This window comes from Calliphora vicina, chromosome 1 (assembly GCF_958450345.1).
Source record: "Calliphora vicina chromosome 1, idCalVici1.1, whole genome shotgun sequence".
NCBI lineage: Eukaryota > Metazoa > Arthropoda > Insecta > Diptera > Calliphoridae > Calliphora > Calliphora vicina.
Genome location: NC_088780.1, coordinates 169,990,285 through 170,011,162, shown reverse-complemented (window position 1 = coordinate 170,011,162; position 20,878 = coordinate 169,990,285). Strand labels below are relative to the sequence as shown.

Sequence of the window (20,878 nt, the reverse complement as noted above, 5' to 3'; positions counted from 1 at the left end):
ATCTGTTTTTTTAAGAGACTTTCACTCATTCAAAAACAAAAAGCACAGAGGGTTTATTGTTCATCGAATTCAGTGTTACTTTGATATTTCGGTTGTTTGGTCAGAAAATTTAGTCAAAAATATTCTATTTTACAAAAATTTATACGAAAACATTTTTTTATCACAGTTTTATCAATGCCAACCGCCATGGTGGTTAGTAAACTAACCACTTCACTCCACAAAAAACCTTGGATGGGGTGGTTTTGATTAATTTTTTCTTACTTTTTATAATAAACTAACCTTGATTAAAGTAAAAATGCAATTTTTTGATTTTAAACTTATACACAAAAAAGCGTGGCTGAAAGAGTTAATATATTGTGATAACAAATTCTAAGATTTGATTTAATATTTATTTCTTTTAAATTAGATTCGTTGTATCGAGTACACAATTTTGTCTGTTTATAGGTGTACATATCCCAACAGTTCTAGAAGACAGTCCCGAACTAGTGATTTTACCCATCATTTAGGCTGGGAACTGGTTACTTCAATAGCAACGTGACTAGTTATTTTAACACATGCATGTCCTAAGCAGGAGACAATGAGACTGTCCGATATCTGGTCCAAAGTAGTCCACGTGACTAGTCATTTTAACACGGGCATTTCCTAAGCAGCGGGTCAATTGTCTCTTTTTGATTACAATGGGACTGTCTAATAGTTGGTCCAAAGTAGGCAACGCATTGGATTCACATACTGGTTACATAGCGTCAGTTACCTTACTAGCTTTGTAACTGGTTTCTTGAAAGTTTTTATTATTCAAATCGTATACTGAGTTGCAAAATAAATTTTAAAAATTTTTAGTATTTCCAATATTATTAATAGGAACAAATTCTAAAATTCTTTAATCTATTAAGTACACAAAGATATGACAAATTCAAACATTATTTTGGAAAAACTTTTTTTGAAAACGAGCGTATTCATGGAGTTTGACATTCGAAATAATGAGAGAGTTCTTTCGAATATCAGATGTGCTTTACATTTCGCCAGAAGTGCAACAAGAGAAAAAATACAATTGCATCTGATCACAGCAATAATTTAACATTATTATTCAATGAAATATTCAACAACATTATGGTCACTGCAATTATTTATATATAATATTGTTAAAGAACTTTTAATCATGTTATAACATTGGAGTGATTATGTAAAACTATATTTTTTTCGCTGCTTGTATAGATAAGGGAATACATTGCCCAACGATCCTGATATTACATATTGTAAAGGGTGTCAGATAACTTTAAATTGGAACCACTGTTCTCTGTGACAGCTGATTTGACATTTCTCGGTTGTTTTGTTACTTTGTCACAAAGCCTCGTCTTAGAGTTAATCAAGTTGCAGAAAAATCCACCGGGAGATGTTCAGTAATCCAAAGTTGATTTTTCATTGTTGCCCTATTACTCAAAAATATACATATGTTTCAATTTACATTTCTTTGTCCCTTGAAAATGTTAAAATCAAAATATTGTTCATGTATAACAATATTATTTTGAATTTTTATTATGAAATTAACTGTTTTAACATTATACATATAAATATTTTAAACAAACAATTAAAAAATAACTAAATAATGTAGTTATTTATGACAAAATGCCATCAAATCCGAAATTTGTTTCAAAGTACTGCCATGAACTTTAAAGAAGCATTAAAACATCAAATGAGATTTTAAAACTTGAGAACTATTAAGAACATATTACTTAATTATGACAATGATGATTATGCTGATGCATACGACGATGCTGTTGATGGCTATTACCATTGACCACAATTGTAATGTGCTGCCAAATACAATGTAAGAAGTCGCAAATATAATATTAATGTTAATAAAATGTATATATTTTTTAAATTTAGATTTTGCATCGACAATGTACTTGACCAGAAATCTAAAAAATTAAAAAAAAACCCAACAGAACCTAAACACAATAACGATACAAAAATATATGTATATGTACATTTTATATGCAAATTGATTGATACAAACCCTAAACTGTTGAGAAGAATAATTGTTTGACTTCACAGCGGAATGGGTGACTGACTGACTGACTGACTGAATGTACTATGTACGTACGTTTGTATGTTTGAATGTATTTACATACGTTAAGATACAAGATCAACTTGACCGACGATGACAACGACAAGAATCAAGCCAAAAACTATGCTAATGCTCAAGCTAAAACCTTAACAAATGTTTGGCAAAGCAAAAGAATCTGCAATAAACTTCATCATGGGAGTAGTACATAGATACATATGTAGATGTGTTTATGTGATCATTAGATAATATGATCGTGTGTAGTTGTGTTAGTTGAAGAAGTTAACCAAGTTAACAAGAATAACAATTCAACATACGAATAGACGAAGACTCGATAACGAGAAAATAAACGAACTAACGAACGAGCAAGCAAGCAAGCAAGCGATGTGAGCAGCAGCAACAACAATAAGCAAATTGGAGTTAACCCTAGGTCGTAGAAGGCGTCGATACTTTAAGAAAACCCCTGGTTCACATCGAATCATCGTGCAGTTCGCAGTGAACGTGAGAGTCGTACAAACGCAAACGCAGAAACACACAAAAAAAATATAAAATAAATATAAAATCGAATAGATAAAATTAAACTCATAATTGGCAACGAACGCAGTTGTAGTTGTAGCTGTTTTCAATACAACTCAAGAGTATTTTAAGGTACAAAAACTAAATCTAATTAAGAAACAAAATTATATTCATACCAATATTTTATATACAAATGTATGTATTTGTTGTATAAATAAAAGAAACAATAAATAGTGTTCAGAGTATCAACAAAATAAAAGTATAAAAAAAAGAAATAATAACAAACAAACCAATTTTGTATACTGACAGACAGACAAACAGACATACCCTGTCTGCCTTCTCTCTTTTGCTCGAAACCAACAGCAGGTTTCTTAAATCGACGAAATTCTCAGCGCTGAAAACGCGAAACATTTCGAGCAGTCTTTAAAATTCGGTGTAATTACGCGAAGTTAAATTGTTTGCGAACTGACTTCGTGCAGTTAACATTTCAAATAGACTGACTGGTGAGAAAAAACATCTAGTGATAAGTGGCGGATTTTCAAATTTTAAATCAATCAACAAATTAAACGGATAATTCCGTCCAAACATCCAAGAACTTTTAAACGGAACTAACCGTCTTCATACTGAGAACATTTTGAAAATTTCATATATTTCTATTTCAATTTAAAACAAAAACTGTATCCTGTTTAAAGTGAAGTGTTGAAAAAATAAAAATTAAAAAATAAAAATTAAAAGCTTAAATTTAAATACAACTCAGTTGAAATAGTTTACAAGAAGAAAGAAAAACTACGGAAAAACATAACGATAAAAGGGATTATTTGTGAATTTTATATAAAAATAATATTTTCACTTCTTTTCTAATGAAGTGAATTTAGTGTCCACTAAAGGATTATTGTGAAAATATATTAAGGATATTAAAAAGAAAATGGAGGTAACTATTTGAAACCATACAACAATGGTTTGCTCGTTTAGGCTGCGGAATATGACATTTTTTGTAAAAAAAATTCAATTAAAACAAATTTATGTTTTTAATTGTATACATTTTTGTAACACGTTTCGAAAAAAAAATCATTCGAAATTTTTATTTCGAGTCGAATTACACAATACAATTACCAGAACTTATGAAATTTTTAATATTTTTTTTTTCAAAACCATTTCGGATTATAATTAAGCCGAACATGATCTAAATTTTTGTTATTACTAAGTATATTTGATACTTAAAATTATTTAAGCAATTTTAAGATTTTTTTTTAAATTTTAAACAAAATTCGAAAACATTTTTCAACAGAAATTGTTTGTATCCTCAACAATAATTCGGTAAAAAACAATCGAATAAATAAATTGATCTCAACACAATTCGTTTTACTCTAGTTTTAAATTTTTCCTGAATTGATTATTACAATTTCATTCATAATTGAGATGAATATTTTATGCCTAAATAGTACTTAAATATTTTACAAGTTACATTGTATGTATTTCGAAAAAAAAACAAACAAACAGATATACATTTTTAATTAATATTGGAAATGCAATTTCAATCAATTAATTTTGTGATTATGAATTCATCATTATAATTATTATTAGTAAAATGTGACAGCTTTATTGACTACAATAATAGGAATTGAGGTAGAATGCCTTAAAAGGATGCTTGCTCATCATGATCACAATGATCATCATTATGTTCATTCATTCCCACTGCGACTGATCAATCTGAAAAGTCTGAAAAAAAACTTGGTGAATTTGAAATTAAACAAAGTCCTATTTTAGTATGCTTGGACATACATTTAAGTTGTCATGTGGCTTTGCATATCAATTAAAGAAAAAGATCAATAAAAACAATAACAATAAAATATGATCATATAGTACATAGTACATACAGATATACTTTTATGTACATATGGCCATTGTACATTTTGTACAAAATAGTTTATTATAATCGCAAAGAAGAGTGAAAAAAACGTGCTTTAGCATTTAAAATGATTTCCTAAAAGTTGCCTCCACCAATCACTAAAAAAAGAACGCGGAAAAAAATTAAATTCATGTACAATAATTCGAAAATTTATTAATTATACATAAATAAATTTACATACTTTGTGTGTATATAAATACATACATACATAAATACACATATGTATGTATGTATATACTTATGTGTTTATTTATGTAAATGTCTGACTGAGCAATAGTGGCTAAAATGACAAAATTCTTTTAAAGAATTCGTTTGGCGAAATTCATACCTGTATAAAATACATAATTAGCTAAACAAATTGATTTAAATACCGGGATAATAAATACAACAAACCAACTAACTGACTGATGAACGGTCCAACAGTCAGTCTAGTCAGTCAGCATTAATATACATTTTCAATCAGAAACATTAAACAAAAAAAATCCCTCACTAATATGTTCATTAACCCTTTGTAGGGGCAATGGTCTAAACATTACTTTGAATTTCCCTTGCCTTCTAAGTGGTTAATTTAAATAGCTCATATATGATTGCTAAAGAAACGAAAGCTTTTTTCTAAACTTAATTTCATGCGTAGCTCTTTTCAAATAACCTTGATCAATAGTTAAAACCGATACAAGTTTTAAGCAGAAATAACCTGCTAAATTAGAAGAATCTGTGGTTTGAAAACCATCACCAATTCCTTAATAAAGAATAACACAAAAATTAAGTATTTATAACAAAAAAAAAAAAACTTACCCTCAAACCAGCCAACCAGCCAGCCAGTATTCAAACAAAGCTGTCTGTCTGTTTGTCTGTACTTTTATGCAAATTACTTGCGGAAGAACCAATAAACGAAACCAGAGAAAAAAGAAATACCAAAAAAAAATTAAAAATATTCAAAAGATTATTAATTATAATAGAATAATCAACAGTTTAGGACTAGTATGTATGCTAAAAATATTAAAATTTATAGATACAACTTTTATAATTATTTGTGAACCGATTATAAAACAGAACCCTTGTTAAACATGTTTCATTGTGAAGAGGAAAAATACACAGATACTTTTATGTCTTATGTCATGACACAAACACCAAATTATTATTTATGAGTATTAGTAAGTAAGTTTTGAAGTTCTATAAAAAAATTGAGCAAAAATTGTAGTTCAGAATCATGTTCAAGAGCATGATTGGTGGTTGATGGCAATTAAAGGCCAACAGGTTTATTTGTTTATGAAAATCAAGCCGATATTGAAAAAATACTCAGATACAAACAAACAAACACACTCATATCTATTTATCAATTGAATACCAATACATCTATAGCAACAGATACAGCAACAACAATAAAACTAATTCCTATGCTACTTGACTAAATGCAACTGCAACATCATCAGCTAGAAGTTCTTGGCAAGTTAATGTCCCAATTTTGTGAAACAAAGTAAAAAATTTATAAAAATAATTGCTGAAAACAAACAGCATTTTCTTGTTGCTACTAAATAACACAGCTAAATCTACACATTCTACCATTCAAGGTCATAGAAGTAGATTTCCAAAGAATTATAAACTGGCAACAAAAGCGTAATATTCAATGTTTTCAAATACATACATATGTATGTATGTAGTTATTTACAAATTTGCAATTGTTGTTTTGATTTTTATTTTTGTTAAATCTAAAACATTTTTTTTGAATTAAATAATCATTAGTGTCAAATCAAATTGTGTTTGTTATGTTGTAGAACAACTTATTTTTGCTGTCGATCGTTTGATCAACATTTTGTTTGATGTCTGGCGTGTTTAATAATTTGTTATGTATCAAAATGTGAGAAAGCCTCGCACATATTTGATGCTTTTATGTACTATCTTATATTGGATGCAGTTACCCATCGGAAAAACATTGTTTGGACTTTTGAAAGATCTATTTACACATTCTTAAAGAGTCTATACACTGCCTTCTCTCCGTAGATGTTCTGGAATAACGTTGATACATTAAAAATGCATTTATTTTGAACCGCTTTGAATGTTAAACTCCTGACGAAAAATTTTGCAAACAAAACTTTTCTCAAATGTAAACTAATGGCAAATTCAGTAGATATCAAATGAAAAAGCCATGACTTTTCAAACATTTGACTTTGTGTTACTGGTTATGTATTAGCAATCACTTTAAAGTCATTTCCTTCTTCACACTCACAATATTTAAGTTATTTATTTGTGAGTTTGGCCCCGAATCAACTGACTCACAATTGACCCTGAATGTTTGTTGGGTTATTTCAAAAAAATCACACGTAAATGTCGTAACATTCTGTTTGATTTCCTTTCGTTTAATTCGAATCATTTCGATTTGAATTCAGTGATTGTAACGTAAGGTTTTTTTGTTTATGTCTGCAGATAATAATAAAAAATAAAAAAGATCTTTAAGCCTAGATCGATCGTACACACATGTTTTGCATTCAATTAAACACAACACAACGAAAACCTTCTTTAATTTCACACATATTTTGCAATATATTTCTTAAGTCGTCACAACATTTTACGGTCGATTTGATAAACTAAAACCGACAACAAAAACAAACAAACAAATACACAAATAAACAACGAATGATATAGAATGAATATGAGTGTTAAATTAACCACATCAGGTCTGCTGCAGGCTTTTCTTGTTTTAGCCACAAGCAACAAATTGATAAAAGAAGATGTTAATTAAATATGTATGATAATAAACTGAAATAAATAAATTCAAATTTAAATATTTAAATCACCAACAACACACATTGATTATTAAATTGGTCTTTGTTAAAATGAATTTACTAAACAATAAATGCTCAATAAGAAACGAAAATACTTCCTGCTTGTCTTGTTCTCTTTCGTTGAATATTCAAAATATTTGAAAAACTAATACAATAAATAAATAAATGAATTAATTAATTAAATGGGGAGGGAGATGGTTGGTTGGCATTTAGTTGGAATAGATCGATTAATCATGTTAAGGTTGGAGAGATGACATGATTATCTCATTTAAGGCTATTAATACGTTGCGAAAATGTCTGTCTGTCTGTCGCCTACCTTTCTATCTAACTACACGATAAGTGTGCCATGCCAGCATGATAGAAATTTAGAAAAACAAACAAAATAACAACACCCGTTTCATTAAATGAATAATAAATATGTAAAGAAATGCATCAATACATGAATGCCTCATTTAAAGTCTATAACTAATTCAATATTTGGCAGAGTATCCCAGCTAAATCATGTTACAAATTGCTACCAACATGTAAACAATAAAACCACTGACTGACTGACTACTGACTGAATTAATCAAATGATTAGTTTGTATTCAATATAGGCATTTGAAAAATAACAAATTAACTTCACTAAGTATTCACACATCGTTAATCATATTTACGAGTAGTTGACGCACACTTGGAGAAATATTTAATTGATTTATTTGTTTTGATTTTGTTGCTTTCAGATGTCTCCTAATATAATAGGCAGTACCTTTATTTTGGCCGAAACGGCCATATCTAATACAGATGCCAATAATAATAGCAAGGCAAATGCAATGCAGTCATCTGCTAGCAACGGATCTTGTCCGGCAGCCAGTGCAGCTAAAGTTGAAGCCACACTTCTAAAGGCCAACAAGACAAATGATAGCAGTACGTCCAAGGTGACAGCTGTCAAGAACGTGAGCACTACTAAGCAGGAGGTGGCCCAAAAGAAACCCTATAAAATGGAAATTGTCTGGCACAATGTCTTGCTGTTCATCATTTTGCACAGTTCTGCATTTTACGGATTGTATTTGGTGTTTGCTGAGAATGCCTATATAGATCTTTTACTTTGTAAGTACATTTCGCAAATTATGTTCAGTGTAAATTAGAGCGGTTCATTACAATTGATTCGTTGCGAACTTGTTGAGTGAGAATTTGTAACTGATGAATGTTTTTTTTTTCATTTGACAGCTTACTTTGTTGTCTTCTTTGGTGGTATGGGCATCACGGCTGGTGTACATCGTTTGTGGTCTCATCGTGCCTACAAGGCCAGATTACCTTTGCGCATATTCCTTATGTTGTGCCAATCGTTGGCTTTCCAGAACAGCATTTACGAATGGACCCGGGATCATCGTGTCCATCACAAATTCACCGATACCGATGCTGATCCTCACAACTCAAGACGTGGTTTCTTCTTCGCTCACATGGGTTGGTTGTTGTGCAGAAAGCACCCCGACGTCAAAGAGAAAGGCAAACAAATCGATATGAGTGACTTGAGAGCCGACCCCGTTGTTATGTTCCAACGGAAGTAAGTTTACATCTGATAATTCCTGTGCCGGCATCATTAATCAAAATTTTGTTTATTTCCTTTCATTCTCACAGATACTACTTTATCATTATGCCCATCTGCTGTTTCGTTTTGCCCGCTCTCTTCCCCTACTACTATTTGGGATCGTCGCTCAAGGTGTGCTTCTTCGTTGGCTCCATGTTCCGCTATTGTCTGTCTTTGCACGGCACCTGGTTGGTAAACAGTGCTGCTCACTTTTACGGCATGAAACCCTACGACAAGAACATCAGCTCCGTGAATAGCTTATTTGTATCGGTTATTGCTTTCGGCGAAGGCTGGCACAACTATCACCATGTCTTCCCCTGGGATTACAAGGCAGCTGAATTGCCCAACTACTACAACTGGACTACTGGATTCTTGAACTTCATGGCTAGAATTGGTAAGTTGAACATTTGGTCGAACTTTTCTCTCAGGACACTACAATAATCCATTATATTACAACTTGATTTAAAATAGGTCAAGCTTATGACTTGAAAACCGTATCCGATGAAATGCTCTTGAAACGTATCCAACGTACCGGCGATGGCACTCATCCATCTGCCATTGACATGAACAACAATAATACAACTGGCTCCGGCATCACCACCGAAATGCTCTCGAAACTCGATCATGAAAATGAGGAGACCATGGTTTGGGGTTGGGACGACAAAGACGTTCATATAGAGGATCGTTTGGGTACCAAAATCATCGAAAAGAAAGAAGATTAATTCCTCTATTCTCTCCAAGAGAGACTGCAATTATTTAAAATGTGTGAGTACACGCACGCACATTGAGAACGAGAGAATACGAGAGCGAAAGAACTAAATAATTTAAAACAACAATAAGAACATGGTTTCTCTTCTTCTTAACCACTAATAACCAGGAGTACACAGTATTTGATTTAATTTCTTTTTAAATTGGTGTCTGTCTGTCCGTTACTTTATTGCTGAAGTTATACTGGTCTTATTAGTTCAAACACCCCACTTTCAAATCTATCTTCCCAAATCTCCCTGTAATATTTTCAATTAGAAATCCTTCGCTCTTGTAGTGGTGTAAAATAGTAAGTATGTGTGCGTGTTCGTGAGTGTGTGTGTGTATTTTTGAGTAAAATCAGACATACACATATTCAGACAAATATTCAGACATACTTGTAGTTTAATGTATCTGCGCAGAGGTTCTAGTTTTAGCAATTAATAAGTTTATTTTTATTATTATTTTATTAAGTTTTAGCTTAAATTACAACTTTAATATTAATAATGATTTATAGTAAACGATATACATACATACATACATACGATTACATATGTGAATGGTCAACCGACTTATTCCGAAAAGTACTCTAAGTACTTGAATCTGCCCATTAAGGCCGAATACTTGGGTATGCTGCCATTGATTGGTTTTGATGTCTTATCATTTATAATTATTTTATTATTAATATTTCGTTTACTGGGTTATACCATGTAGTTTTGTAATTTAGTTTTGTTGTATAGAATTGAGCGAAAGGTTTCCCCCAAATTATTAATTAGACTAAGCAACTAGTTTAAGGTGCATTTATGACATTTGTACATTTCGATATACATAATAACCAAAAATTTAAATATACACACATACATTATAATTAATATAATACTCTAAAAGTACGAGTAAAATACAAAATTTAAAGAAATAAATAAATAAAAAAAAAATTGGAAAAAAACTATAAAATTTAATTGAAATTCTTTTATTTATCTGTATAAGTAGAAAAATAAGTAATAGAACATAGTTGTTGGAAACATTTGTCAATTAAACAAATTTTCTTCGAATTTTACTTCTCCGACACATGTTAAAGTCGAGTCCACACGCAGAGATAAAATATAGTTGTGCATGTTTACCGTAACCATTTTATTATTGTTATAATTCATCATAAATATGGTTGTCACAAACATATACTTGTTTACTGTAACCATATATATGGTTGATACAATCATGTGAATCGTAAATTAATCATAACAGCTATGATTAGATCCTCATAAAATATGGTGATATGATTTCAGATCATGCAAAGCATATGTTGGAGTAAATTTCTTTTTCAAGAGTGGTTAAAATTCTTTAATGCACTCGTAATTTCTGTGAGATATAAGCAATAGCTCCGCAAATAATGGATCAATTTCTGGAAAAAACTTTCTAGACATAGCACAGTGGCCGAAATACCCACTCTAGCGGCGCTTTGTTAATAACTTCAAAAACATAAAAAATTGTGAATGAATATTTATTTTTTTAATTTATATATATTTAAATATAATCAATTCATTTAATTTTAAAATTTGTTTGTTTTTTTAAGTATGTATATGGGTGCTTCCATATATAACCAACCAACAAAATATACATTTTGGACCTGACCCTCTCCAATCTTGACGAAATTCGGTATAAAAATTGTATTCTATATAGTTAAGACAAATAAAAACTTTTTGATTACTGGACCAAATGGTTCCGGAGATACCAGGTCATAAAAAGTTAAAAAACGTCAAAATCGTATCCGCCGCGTGGGCGGTGGGCGTGACAGATTTTATTGAAACTCAGCATTCGATCTTTGTTTGTTTCAGAAATTGTATGTTCCAAATTTCTAGACTTTTGCTTGGATAGGAACAATTTTATGCGACAAAATCGATCGGCCGATTTTAATAAAACTTAGCATGTATTCTTGTTTTGTTTCAGAAAATGTATGTATCAAATTTCTAGACTTTTTCTTGGATAGGAAAAATTTTATGCGAAAAAATCAATTTGGATTGTATGGACATTGGGAGTTGGGCGTGAACGATTTTGATAAATTTTTTTTTTCTTAATTTAGTCCATATAATTCTCGGTGCCAAAGCTGTACGACCACTCCTTATAATTTTTGCACAAAAATGCATGAAGCCATATTTAAACAAGTAAGAGAGCTATATTTGGCTGTGCCGAATCTTATATTGCCTTCACCAAATTATACTTTGAAATAAAAATTTTCAATTTTTTTCCAGTTGTTTTTTCGAAATTGTATTTTAAATTTTAAAATTTTTTTTTTAAATTTTATATTTTTTTTTAATTTAAAAATTTTTTTTTTTTAGTTTTTAATTTTCTTTTTTTAATATTTAGTGAAAAAAAATTTTGTTAAAAAAAAATTCGGGTTAAAAATTTTTTTTTCCGATTTTGACCCATTGTAGGTCCAACTTACTATGGTTTATATACGTCGTTGCACAGGTCTTTGAAATATCTATCATTAGATATCCATATTGTCTATATTAATGATTTAGTAATCCAGATATGGGTGAAAAATAGGTCAAAAATCGATGTTGTCCTGGTTTTTTCCTTATATCTCAGCCATTTGTGGACCGATTTTCTCGAATAGCAACCGAGCCGGAAGAATTTCGGAGATATTGATGTATCATTCGTGTATGTAAGTTATTTGGGGGCTTCAGAAAGTTGATTTCAACACACAGACGGACATGGCAATATCGACTCCGCTATCTATAACGATTCAGAATATATATACTTTGTGGGGTCGCAAATGAAAAATGTAGAAATTACAAACGGAATGACAAACTTATATATACCCTTGCCACTCATGGTGAAGGGTATAAAAAGGGTGCGTTGACATCCTACCATTTTAATTAAAAAACGAAAAAAATCAAAACTTAGCAAAAACTTGCAGCCTATATATTCGAACTTGACATAGATAACAACCCATTTAAACAAACTATGTAAACAGTTAGCCGAATCCGGTCGAATCCACCCTACTTTTATTCCACAAAAAATTGAATTTCATATCTAAAAACCCTTTCACAAAGGACATTAATTTTGTTTAATACATACCTTTTAATTAAAATGATATCGCAAATCTTATTAAAAAATTAAATATTTAATTTTTTGCTGTCAACAAAATTTCTCTTGAAAAATCAAAAAAAAAAATAGTTATTGAACATTCTGAAACATGTGTTAGGGTTGAACACTTACAGCAGTGCGAATATTAGGAACAAAAAAAAATAGAAAACAGAAAAAACCCGTTGAGGTTTAAATTTTCCAAAAAAAAAGTTTGGCGAATTCTGAATTTTAAAATTTCGCTAAAGCCCACTGTGCGTAGCTCCCATATATCATATTGTTTAAACGCTTATAGAGCATAAATTTCTTACACATATTAATATCGAGATAAAATTCAACATAAACTATAAAATTTTATGACTATCGGTCCATAATTAGTCACATCTTCCATATAAAACAAATTTCCGAAAAATTCTTTAAAGCGAATAGTATTGTCAAACAAGTTTGTGCAGAAAAGCGAGGTCCGTACAAACATCTTATCTTATATATAAAAAGTGTACATTTTGATGTCACCACTAACTGCGAAAACGGGTGACCGAATTCAACCAGGGTACGTTGGGGATGGTCTGTAGATGGTTTATGTGAAGTTTTCACGAAATCGGCATAGTGGTTCCGGAGATATGGCATTAGGCAAAAGTTTTGCAGCAAGCCGCAATTTTTCTATCTTTCTTTATATATATAATTCTTCTGTACGTGTATTGGTAACTAAACTCCTCCTTAACGGCTGGGCCGATTTCGATGAAATTTGTTGTGTGTGTTTGAGTGGGTTTAGATGGTTTAGATTCACAATTGACCAATATAGGAACAATGGGCATGGCACATCCCATACAAAGTAAAATTTTATTATTGCATATGTGGAGTACTATTATAGTGGGAGTCTTTAAACTTTGTGTGAGCTATGGCAGAACAACGTTTGTATGGCAAATAATTTTTTTCAAACATTTTTGTTTTAAATTTTTTAAAAAAATATTTTTTTTAATTAGCGAAAAAATTTGTATGACAAAAATATTTGTTTTGGTGAAAAAAAAAATTCTTTTTAAAAAAATTTTTTCTTGGCTTTGACCTATTTATATGCCCGAATTACTTGGCGTTGTATATGTTGTTGCAAAGGTTGAAATATCTATTACTAGATGTCCATATTGACTATATTAATGACTTAGTAATCCAGATATAGTTAAAAAATAGGTAAAAAATCGGGGATGTCCTGTTTTTTCCTTATATCTCAGCCATTTGTGGGCCGATTTTCTCGATTTTAAATAGCAGTCGAACCACGCATGTAAGTTATTTGGAGGCTATGGAGAGATTATATCAACATACAGACGGACATGGATATATCGACTACACTATCTATGACGATCCAGAATATATAACAAACTTATATAATATACCCACACGCAGAGAAAAAATATAATTGGGCATGGTTACTGTAACCATTTATATAGTGTTACAAGTTTTTTAACTATATTATAGTCACAGTAACCATTTACATGATTGTGGTAACCATAATATGGTTAACTTACGATTCACATGATTGTCTCAACCATATATATGGTTACAGTAAACATATACATATATGTTTGTGGCAACCATATTTATGATGAATAATTTTATCATAATATGTTGTTCTCAGATTATGATAAGCCTTAAGCCGAGAGCACCATAATATGATAAGTCCTTCATCATATAAATGGTCGTCACAAACATATATATGTTTACTGTAACCATATATATGGTTGAGACAATCATGTGAATCGTAAATTAACCATATTATGGTTACCACAATCATGTGAATGGTTACTGTGACTATAATATAGTTAAAAAACTTGTAACAATATATAAATGGTTACAGTAACCATGCCCAATTATATTTTTTCTCTGCATGCATTAAAAAAATTAAAAAAAAGTTGTATGTATACTTGTTGTCCGACCCTTTAATATCAACACATAATTGAAAATAAAGATCCGTTATTCTGTCGACGTTATAAAGGAAATATTAGAAAAGCTCTCGATAGGCAATGGAGCCAATGGAGTGCCAATAAAGTATTTAAATCAAATAACAGAGGTCAAATGTGCTAAATTCGACTAAAATATGCAAAATGACTAAAAGAAAGTGAGCTAAGTACAAAAAAAGGACATAAAGTCGCCAACACACTTCTTCTGAACCTCATTATTTATCGCTATAAATCATATCAAATAAGTAAAAATAAACTGAATTAAATGATTTCAAAAATATTTAAAACAAAGAATTGTGAAAAGGGGACTTGTGAAAAGGGACACTTGCACACTAAGCTATCGATATTTATTAAAAAAAAAAACGTTGCCATAGAGTGTGGAGAACCTTGTTATGAAAATGTATTAACAAGGAATGTATAAAATTTTCATCATCGCTTCTATTCAGCAATTAAATGATGAAGATTATATACTTCTGCCATATTATGATGTCATCTAGAATAAGAATCAAAAGAAACTACATATTAAAACACAACTTTTACTCTTAATCACGCTTGTGTTAAGAAAGGTTAAGTCAAACCATTTTATTTCGAAACATTCATAAATAAATAAATAAAAACAATTTATATTCATAAGATTTGAATGGCATGCGATAAAAGGTAATTTAGAACCAGTTTAAACAAGCACGTGAAAACCTCAACCAGATAAATGATACGGACACAGACAAATGACGACGAAATCAAAAGCAAAGTAACCCATCGTCTGTTGCTCAGGTCATTATAGGTCAATGTATAAATAAAGTTTTATTATTAAGGAGCCCTAATGATGGATGAAACAAATATCATAATATCTTATAACAAGTCCGATTAAATTGTAATTCAAATTTCAAGATTGTATTTCCAGTTTCTTATAAGGAAATTATTTAAACATTTTTTAATAATTGACTGGTTTTCCATAGAAACCTTTCAAAAACATTCTTATTAATACGAAACTATTCTTTAGAATTACTTTTTCTGTTTTCTTTAATAAACACATACGCGAATTTTATTCAAAAATCATTTTTAAAGTCGAATAAATAAATTAAAAATTTATAAAACTAGTAAGAGTAGTTTAATGAGTATTTATAAATATGTACAGACGTATGTATGTATAATTTAAGAATTTATTTAGTTTCGTCGAATCCTATACACCCTTCTTAGTTTTTTTATACCCTTCACGCGGCGCGGAGGATATATATAAGTTTGTTAATTTCTACATTTTTCATTTGCGACCCCACAAAGTATATATATATATTCTGGATCGTTATAGATAGCGGATTCGATATAGCCAGTCCGTCTGTATGTTGAAATTCATTCATACATCAATATATCGGGAATTCTCCCAGCTCGGTTGAACTGAGATATAAGGAAAAAATTAGGACAACCTAGATTTTTAACCTATTTTTGTATCTATATCTGCATTTCTAAGTCATTAATAAAAATATAAATTAATTGTTTTTTTAAATTAAAAAAGAAATATAAAAATTTTGTTTGCCATAAAATTCTTTTCGCTAATAAATTAAAAGAAGAATTTAAAAAAAATTGTGAAATTTTTTTTTTTAAATTTTATTTACCTAAAAATATTTAAAAATGTTTAAAGTATAATATGGTTAATGGTATATAAGATTCGGAACAGCTCTCTTACTTGTTTTAAATTATGTATTATTTCAAGAATCTATGATCGTATCGAAATATGATTTACATATTTGTTACGATCGATGCAGAACGCCCTCTCTGGGATACGCTTCACTTTGGAACAGTGTATCCGATATTGGCTTGATTCTTTCTAGGCAATTTCAAAAATTTGAAAAAAATCCCGCATTTTTAAGTTTTCGAATATACATATAATTTTTGTCAAAGCATAAAATCAATCTTCTATATACATATATAACAAGTAAGAGAGTTATATTCGGCTGTGCCGAATTTTATATACCCTTCATCAAATTATACTTCAAAATTTTTGCAGTTTTTTAATTTTTTGTAAAAAAATTTTTTTCGAATTGCTTTTTTAATTTTTTTTTAAATTTAAAAAAAAAAAATTTAGTTTTTTAAATTTTTTTGTTGAACAAAAAAAAATTCGGATTAAAAAATATTTTTTCCGATTTTGACCCATTGTAGGTCCAACTTACTATGGTCTTATATACGTCGTTGTAATGGACTTTGAAATATCTATCATTAGATATCTATATTGTCTATATAAATAACTTAGCAATCCAGATATAGGTCAAAAATAGGTAAAAAATCGAAATTGTAATGGTTTTTTCCTCATATCTCAGCCATTTGTGGACCGATTTTGCTGATTTTAAATAGCAAACTTCTCGAAAGCATGTCAGAATTATTAAAGATTTGGATCCCGATGATAACAGGGGTCTTCAGAAAATTGATGTCAACAGACAGACGGACAGACAGACTGACATGGCTTAATCGCCTCCGCTATCTATAAGGCTCCAGAATATATATACTTTATAGGGTCGGAAATAAAAACTGTAGAAATTACAAACGGAATGACAAACTTATATATATAATTCTGACGAAGGTCCATGTATATAATGGCATCACGTGAGAACGGCTGGAGCGATTTGGCTAATTTTTTTTATTCGATTCGAAATTTTCAGGAGCTGGTTTGTAAAGAAAAAAATCAAAAATTCCCGGTAAAACCCGGAAATTTTTTTTTGAGTCCAGTCAACTGTAATAAAAACAGCAAATAAATTAGAACAGTCAGGTGTATGTGAGTTTGAGAAACTTGTAGAACTAAACTAACATTAGTAATTAGCTACCAGGCGAAGCCGGGGCGGTCAACTAGTAATATATAAAAATAAAATCAATTGTTAATTTTCTAAAAATTTCCATAGGATTCTGCTCTACTATTTGAAAATTTCATGTCGATCGGAACAGAATGGAAATAGTAGATTAATTTACAAAATATTTTGATTCTGCTGCTGAACATGTGATTGAAATTTCAATCTTGCAAACAACACGAACAACATAGATGGTTGTTAAAATAGCTGCAAAGTTAATTTAACATCTAATGAAAACTAAACTAATGTCGCCACCTTCTTAAAATTTCTTAATTTATTAATAGAACAAGATTTTATTTGTTTCTGTTAATTGGTCTTGGTATTAAATAATTTATTTTAAACATGTTTCTTTTTGTTTTATTCATTATTTTATTCATAGAAGATGAAAAACTGGAAAAATTACAATTTGAACAATTTGCAAATAAAATAAAAGAGATCATTCGATTGTTGTTAGTGAAAACCAGTGTTACCATAATTATAATTGATGGGTTGTTCTTCTTGAGCGTTGACATGGGTGCGTGCGGCATAAATTAAGGCTGCCATGAAAGCGGTATTGTTCATGATCATGGTGGTGAGTGTGGCCATTTTAAGGACTGGCAAAATGAAGGGTAGAAATGTGCCCATTAGAATGGCCGGCATAATCTAGAATTAATTGTATGGTAAAAAATTATATTAGCTAGATCTAGAGAGAGAGTTCAGTTTTACCATAACCGGCACAGCCATTTGCAACATGGTCGTTTTATAGGAAGTTTTATCCTTTTTGATCTTTTTTCTTTTCTTAGAATCTTTATGCTTAGGCTTGATGTCGATATCATCCTCATCTAGACTGGTGTTTTCGTGTCCCTCTAGACTGCTGTCAACGAATCCAGTGTCCTTCAGAATGCCCCTAATACGATCATTCTTTGAACGTCCTTGGTGCACCAAATGATGTTTTGCTTCTAGAAAGGATAAGAAATCATCAGTGATCGTTTACCTGATTGTACTGATCTACTATCTGTTTACTTTTCTTGAGTGAAAACTTCACTTTGTTTTCTTTGCTGGGTATAATTTTTACCATTAGTCCGGGCAGGAAATGCAGTTTGATGTCACGATTTTTGAAAAACCTTTGAAAGTGCAAAACCAAGCGTTTGTTCAGATCTTTGTCCGACATTTTTCTGAAACGATCGCTGATCAGACTGCCCATTTGTTCGTCGTCGCCAAAGAATTGATTGAGGAAATCTTTTGTAATATTGCCGGTATTGGGCCTCAATTTGCGTTCTTCCATTTTTTGCAACACATAGAGTTTTGTGCAGCGCAAAGTACTAAATTCACGCAAGCATTCGTAAATACGCATTGGTATCGACGCCCTAAAGTATGGAACAGACATTGGCGCAACTGATGACGGGGACGGTAGTAGTGACACCAATGCCGATGCCATCAATTCATTTGGATATTCAACGCTAGAGGCGCTACTACGTTGCTGTTGTCGATCGTTATTATCACTTGGTTGTTGTCCAGGCTGTTGCTCGTATTGTTGTTGAACTTGATATGAGGGCGTTATTAGTACAAGTACAAAAAGTACAACAAAATGTACTTTGTGTTGAACAAACTTTACTCGTTTCATTTTTTGCTACGAATTAAATAGATTGATTGAAAATAAATTATATTGATGGTATATTTCGGCTTGTTCAAAATATATATTTGTCCTGGATGATATTGGAAGCGTTTAATTTGACTACACCTGGTATCATGCACGTTCCGTTTGCAACTAATCGTAAACTGGCCATATTGCAACAGACTTCATTCTTATCCATTGGAATGGGTAGTAGAAAATAAAAGAAAGTTACTTTTTCTATACAGCCTGCGGTTTTAATTGGCATTCTTATGCTGAATTGTTTTCTAATGTTGGTGTTGTATATGTTGTCTAAATCACTTCATTCTTCAGCAGCTGGAATATAAATTATCAATGTTTAAGATGTAACCATATATAGTCAGTAGTTTTAGATGTTGCATCTTGTTGCAACTGGTTTTCCTTGATCTTGTGCCTCCAACCAACTAATAATATTCGTTCTTATAACGCAGTGCAACCAACAATTGGAATGACACACAAGTTTGTGTGAGCGCGTAACCGGTGCTGAACATTTTCATTGTGAGTGTGGAACAGTGACCTAATTGTAGCTTGCAAAAGTCGTTCACGAGTCTGCTGGGAGAGTGGTTTGTTTGTCTATTTATGCATTTCACTCAATCCAGTTGGCGTTTCAAGTTCATTATTCGTATCTTCATATAAGTTTGCTCTATTTATATGTTTATTATTGCTGTCTGTTGTTGTATTTCTACTGGCCTTATTTTAATTACATATTTTAGTTTTTCTAACCAACAACAATACAAACTTCACGTTTTATTTGTGCAGTTATTTTTATCAGAAATTATTCAAATAAACACTGATTTATTTATTGCTAAATTCATAAAGTTTTTTTTGATAATAATAAACGCGTGCTTACGAGGGATGTAATATTTGTATCGATCATCTCTTGAATAATTATGAACAAGTATCTCTAACGGAATTACATTATCACCAATTCAAAAGTAGCACTCAATACATATGGGGGATTTCATGTCAAGTGAAATAGCTATCTAAAATATGTGGGACACATTTTGCTAAGAACAATAGGTAATAAGTTACATGGATGAGAAAAAACACCTGCTTGGCCAAAATTGCAAATTTTAATCCCCTCTTGACCGATCTTGTGTCTGAATTACTATCCAATTGAACTAATCTTGGTCCAAATTCCATCACGATTGGAAGACATTTATTTCAAAAGTTGGTTCACTTGACATGAAATCCCCCATATTTGAAACTTCTTTGGAAGTGATGTGTAATAACTTCCAAAATAGTGCTTATAAAAAAGCTTGCAAAAAGGAAATGTTAAAAAGGAAAATGTTATAAAAAAGGATGAGCAAAAACAAGTATAAAAGAAAATTCAACTGTTGATGTTAATTTAAATAATTAGTAAAATTATTGATTGATTGATTTAATAATATTTTTTTAGTTCAATTTATTATTGCGAAGATACAAAATTTTTCGACAACGCATCGTACCTTACGCGTTCCGAATTTGTTAAAAGTTGCTCAAACATGTTAAATTCGTTTTGGTTTTTCGAGGTTTAAATTCAAATTTAAATAAGAATGATATAAAATCGCTCAATTTTCACCGCTTATCCAATTTTAACAATATTTTCTAAAAATTCTTTTCTTTTGAATACAGGAAAAAAGCATAACCACTAAAAATTTATATTTTACATTCCACTGAACGATTATTATTTATTTTATTTACAATACAAGATCATTATTATATTTTTTGACGTTAATTTTGCTCTTATAAAAGTTATCAATATCAAATAAGAGAAAATTGAAAATAGTGGTTACGTTTTTTCGTCAAATATTT

General features: G+C 30.6%; 2 protein-coding genes across 4 annotated transcripts; one reads left to right on the top strand and one right to left on the bottom strand.

Moving 5' to 3' along the window:
• Nucleotides 1-2,563: 2,563 nt before the first annotated feature.
• Nucleotides 2,564-10,543, top strand: LOC135948736 (acyl-CoA Delta-9 desaturase). 3 transcript variants are annotated; one of them, XM_065498157.1, is made up of 5 exons: nt 2,564-2,710; nt 7,993-8,359; nt 8,480-8,816; nt 8,891-9,234; nt 9,312-10,543. In XM_065498157.1, the coding sequence occupies exons 2-5, from the start codon at nt 7,993-7,995 to the stop codon at nt 9,560-9,562; spliced, it is 1,299 nt and encodes a 432-aa protein (XP_065354229.1). In that variant the 5' UTR covers nt 2,564-2,710; the 3' UTR covers nt 9,563-10,543. The 3 variants fall into 3 exon arrangements, with proteins under 3 accessions (XP_065354229.1, XP_065354228.1, XP_065354227.1); XM_065498156.1 differs by lacking the exon at nt 2,564-2,710 and adding an exon at nt 2,927-3,081; XM_065498155.1 differs by lacking the exon at nt 2,564-2,710 and adding an exon at nt 3,088-3,509.
• Nucleotides 10,544-17,904: 7,361 nt separating this feature from the next.
• LOC135954202 (uncharacterized) lies at nt 17,905-19,057 on the bottom strand. The gene is made up of 3 exons (XM_065504283.1): nt 18,457-19,057; nt 18,160-18,392; nt 17,905-18,096 (listed from the first exon to the last, which is right to left on the bottom strand). Exons 1-3 carry the CDS (start codon nt 19,055-19,057, stop codon nt 17,905-17,907), a joined length of 1,026 nt encoding a protein of 341 aa, XP_065360355.1.
• Nucleotides 19,058-20,878: the final 1,821 nt, after the last annotated feature.

What these genes read in the sequence shown, in the direction of transcription:
- LOC135948736 (XM_065498155.1), top strand. An exon ending in GTTGTTATGTTCCAACGGAA is followed by an intron (nt 8,817 to 8,890) that starts GTAAGTTTACAT and finishes TCATTCTCACAG; the next exon opens with ATACTACTTTATCATTATGC. An exon ending in GAACTTCATGGCTAGAATTG is followed by an intron (nt 9,235 to 9,311) that starts GTAAGTTGAACA and finishes GATTTAAAATAG; the next exon opens with GTCAAGCTTATGACTTGAAA.
- LOC135954202 (XM_065504283.1), bottom strand. Translation starts at nt 19,057, where the DNA reads ATGAAACGAGTAAAGTTTGTTCAACACAAAGTACATTTTGTTGTACTT. An exon ending in GAAGTTTTCACTCAAGAAAA is followed by an intron (nt 18,393 to 18,456) that starts GTAAACAGATAG and finishes TATCCTTTCTAG; the next exon opens with AAGCAAAACATCATTTGGTG. An exon ending in AAATGGCTGTGCCGGTTATG is followed by an intron (nt 18,097 to 18,159) that starts GTAAAACTGAAC and finishes AATTAATTCTAG; the next exon opens with ATTATGCCGGCCATTCTAAT.